We start from the raw sequence: 3,888 nt of genomic DNA, 5'->3' as shown, positions 1-3,888 counted from the left end.
GCGTCCCAGCCCAGCACGTCCATGGAAGCAGTGGTCCTGGTCCTGGGGGGCTTTGGAACCATCACCAACTTCTGCAATAAGGCAGAGAGATGTTAATCAACCGAACAGGTTTTTTTAAACAACGTTTTCACACTGCAAACAGGACATCTGGATTTTTCTGCCACGGGCAGAGTGTTTATGTAGTACCTAACCCCCTCCATTTCTGCATCAAAGGAAAAACTCCTCCTTCAGCATCTCTCCCACAGCTGCGGGCTGAGTGTCCGGCTCAGGAGCTGGTCCCGGGCTGGGCGAGGGGGGAGGGAAGGTGGAGAGCTCATCACATTCACTGAAAAACCGGTGGCTGCCCTGTGGTGCTACTGGAAACTCGCACGGGTGGAGAAATCCCTCCTCTCCCCCCAGTCCCGTGTTTTCCCCGGCCCTGCTGGGAATCCATCTGGGATTCCCGTTAGGGAGCTGCTGGCAGGAGGGGAGGCGACCCAGCGCCAGCTCCCCAGCAGCTTTTTCTGGAGCCGTTTTTTGGTGCTGGGGCCAGTTTCACTTTCGTGTTCAGCTCGGCAGCTGCTGGGAGGGGGTTGTTTTTGCCGGAAGCAGTTTCAGCTGCTCTTCATCACAAGAGGAGCAAAAATTACCTCCTCGGGGCATTCGGGGCGCTGATGCTCAGCGTAACACGAAGCAATGGCAGCTCTTCATGTCAGGGACAGGCTCCTCGCTGCCTTCGCTCAGAACAGCCTTTCCTGGGGGACGCAGGATTTTTTTATTCCCATGAAGCGACGAGGGTGCAGCAGCTGTCACACCCTCGCGGGATTTTCGTTGTTTTCGGGCGCAGTTCCCCGCAGCCCCTGTGCCCTTGCTCTCCAGCAGCCCCAAGCATGGTTCAATCGCTCACAAACGGATTTCTGGCCGGGCGGGAGCTCCGCGGAGCGCGTGGTGCCCGCGAAACCGCAGCTGCTGCCACGTGATGGGCGACATTTCCCCTTCCCGGTCGGGCAGCAGCAAGGTCGCAGCCGAGCCTCCAGCTCCTCGTGTTGGAGGGACGGTGCCAGGGGTGGGACAGGGGCCAGGTCCCCGCTGCGGGACTCGCCGGGTGGCTGCCAGAGGTGGGTTAAGCCGGGTGGGGGCGAGGGGATGGGGGTTTGAGCTGTGCCCTGCGCCCCCTCCTCCCACAAAGGTGCTCAGCGGCGCGTGCTCGTGCGGTGGAACACGTGGTTCTCCCGGGGCTGCTAACCCGCAGAATATTTTCTTCTTGCATTTCAGAACAGAGGCTTCTCAAAGAAGAGTCACACGTTCCTGCCTAAAATATTTAGAAAAATGTCAACTCAATCAGCAAAAGAGAGACCGGAAAGCTTGCAGTTCCCTTACCTTGACGACGAAGATACCATCTCCACCATCAAAGAATCTAAAACCTTTTTCATTTTGCGAGGCCTGCCCGGCAGCGGGAAGTCCACGCTCGCCCAGGCCATCCAGGAGAGGTATAAGGACGCCTGCAAGGTCGTCTCTGTCGACAGCTACAAAATCACCCCTGTAGTAAGAAGCACCGTTCCTGAAGAATACTCCAAGGTGGACGAGGATCTAGTTGACTATTGCAAACGAGATATCAGCGTTATCGTTTTGGATGACACTCACCACGAGCGGGAGCGACTGGACCAGCTCTTTGACATTGCTGACAAATACCGGTACAAAGTCATCTTTGCCGAGCCCAAAACCCCCTGGAGGATGGACTGTTTGCAGCTGAAGGAGAAGAATCAATGGAAACTGTCGGTGGAGGAGCTGAAGAAGATGAAGCCGAGCTTGGAGAAGGAATTCCTGCCCATGTATTTTGGGTGGTTTTTGAGCAAAAGAAGTTCAGAGATCCTGAGGAAGGTTGGCCAAGCCTTCCTCGATGAGCTTGGGAGTCTGAAAGCCTTCAAAAAGGAGAGTAAATACTGTACGTAAGGCAGCGTCTTACCGAGCTCTCCCTCCGTGGATGAAATGTTAACGCAAAGGGAACACCTTTGGCCAGCTTCCCAAGGGGATTCCCCGTTAAGTTAGCAACGAGAAAACTGTTTAAAGACACGATTGGTTTCCCATAGTTGACAACGTTGCTGTTGATGGAACTGTTTTTCCTAGGAAACCTCTTTGTCTCTGACGCTGGAGGGAGCTGGGCTGGGCTGGCTGCGCGTCCCCTGGTCCTGTGCACCCCGACGGGCTGCGCAGAGCAAACGAGAGAGAAAAGGGGAAAACTGGGTGATCTTGTCTCTTAGGGGATTCTTACCTCCTGGGGGTTAAGATGAGCCACAGCGATGGGCAGAAGCTTCTGGTTCCTGGTGCCACCCAGTGTTGGCGCAGGTGGAAGGAGGGGTTTGATTCACCCACCTGCTCCTTCCAGCACTGAGAAACGTGAAACACGGAGGAGGGGGCGGTGAGGAAAGCTGACGGGACGTAGGCTGGTGGGGTGACGGCAGGGGGATCATTTCCTGGCTGTAATGCTGTTCACCTGTATTTGCAGTTGCTTCAGCCATCGAAGATCCCAAAGTAAAAATCGATCTCACCGGCTACTTTGTGAAGAGGCCACCCGGGGTCTTGCACTGCACCACAAAATACACCGAGTTCGGAAAAGCAGCTGGAGCCGAGGAATACGCGCAGCAAGAGGTGAGTACCGGGGTGCAGCCCCCCACCGCCCCCGCCAGCAGGGGATCCCCCAGCCCCTCGGGGGGGCCGGGGACGCGGCTTTGCTTTGAGCTGAGAGGCCAAACGTAGGGACCACAAGTACGTCCGCGGGGGCTGTGGGATAGAAAAGCTGCAACGGGGAGAGACGGCGGCTGGTTCCCGTAGTGCCTAAACCAAACACCCCGTCCTCATCCCCACTGACCGCAGGCGTCAGCTCCAGGAGCTCGGTTTGAACGATGAATTGAGGTTTTGACGCTTCCAGCTAAATTATTCCAAAACAGATGAGCCCAAGTTAAATTTTAGAATTTGTAAAAAGATGCAACCAGCTCCGAATTCATGGAGCAGGGACCTCAGACTGTGTTCCTCCTGTTGTACGTGGTGTTTCAAATATGTCAAAGCGAGAGCTGCCGCCATCAGCCAGGACCCCACCTGCTGCCGGGGGTTAACGCTGGGCTCTGGGCTTGTCTCCCTCCTCTCCCAGGCTGTGAAGGCTTCCTACGGCAAAGGCTTCACCTTGGCCATCTCCGCTCTGTTCATCACGACAAAGACTGTCGGCGCTCGGGTGGAGCTGAGCGAGCAGCAGCTGCTGCTGTGGCCCGGCGACGTGGATAAGATCCTGCCCACCGACAGCCTCCCGAAAGGCAGCCGCGCTCACATCACCCTGGGCTGTGCCAACGGCGTCGAGGCGGTCCAGACCGGGCTCGATCTGCTGGAGTTCGTGAAGCTGGAAAAGGCGGGGAACAAGGGGGAGGAAGTGGGGGAAACGGGTGGAGGGAAACTGCTGTACTTTGATAACGGTATGTGGATGCTCCGCCTTGCTAAAAAGATGGATGTGAAGGCAATATTCTCAGGTTACTATGGGAAAGGAAAACTCGTGCCAACGCAGAGCACCAACAAGCGGGGCTCTGCTTTCAGCTCCTGCACCATCATCTAGGAGCGGGGGAGCTGGGTGGTTTGTTTTTAAAGGCAAGTAACTCCTGTAACCTTTAAAAGTGTAAAGAGAAATAATTCTACCTTTACTAAAGCCCTTTGCCAGCCCCAGCGCTGGGGTTTGTACCACATTGGCCTCGAAGGAGGAAGGAAAGAAGCAGCTCCTGGGCAGCAAACCGCCGCCAGCACCGGGGTGCCGCTGAGGGTGCTTCAACAGCAGTTTGGGAGAAAGCTGGCCCTGGTGTTCTGCTTGTTTTCTTCCTTGGAGGAAGATCACCTACGTTGTTTTTATAAGTTCCCTCTGAACCACAC

General features: G+C 55.9%; 1 protein-coding gene across 1 annotated transcript; it reads left to right on the top strand.

Moving 5' to 3' along the window:
* The first annotated feature begins 1,260 nt into the window (after positions 1-1,260).
* Positions 1,261-3,580, top strand: CNP (2',3'-cyclic nucleotide 3' phosphodiesterase). The gene is made up of 3 exons (XM_010073161.1): positions 1,261-1,924; positions 2,486-2,628; positions 3,128-3,580. Exons 1-3 carry the CDS (start codon positions 1,309-1,311, stop codon positions 3,578-3,580), a joined length of 1,212 nt encoding a protein of 403 aa, XP_010071463.1. The 5' UTR covers positions 1,261-1,308.
* The last annotated feature ends 308 nt before the right edge of the window (positions 3,581-3,888 follow it).

The sequence above is a fragment of the Pterocles gutturalis genome, unplaced genomic scaffold (genome assembly GCF_000699245.1).
Source record: "Pterocles gutturalis isolate BGI_N339 unplaced genomic scaffold, ASM69924v1 scaffold5307, whole genome shotgun sequence".
Classification (NCBI taxonomy): Eukaryota; Metazoa; Chordata; class Aves; order Pterocliformes; family Pteroclidae; genus Pterocles; species Pterocles gutturalis.
Note: the sequence above shows the minus strand (reverse complement) of the source record. Positions and strands in the feature narration are given on the sequence as shown.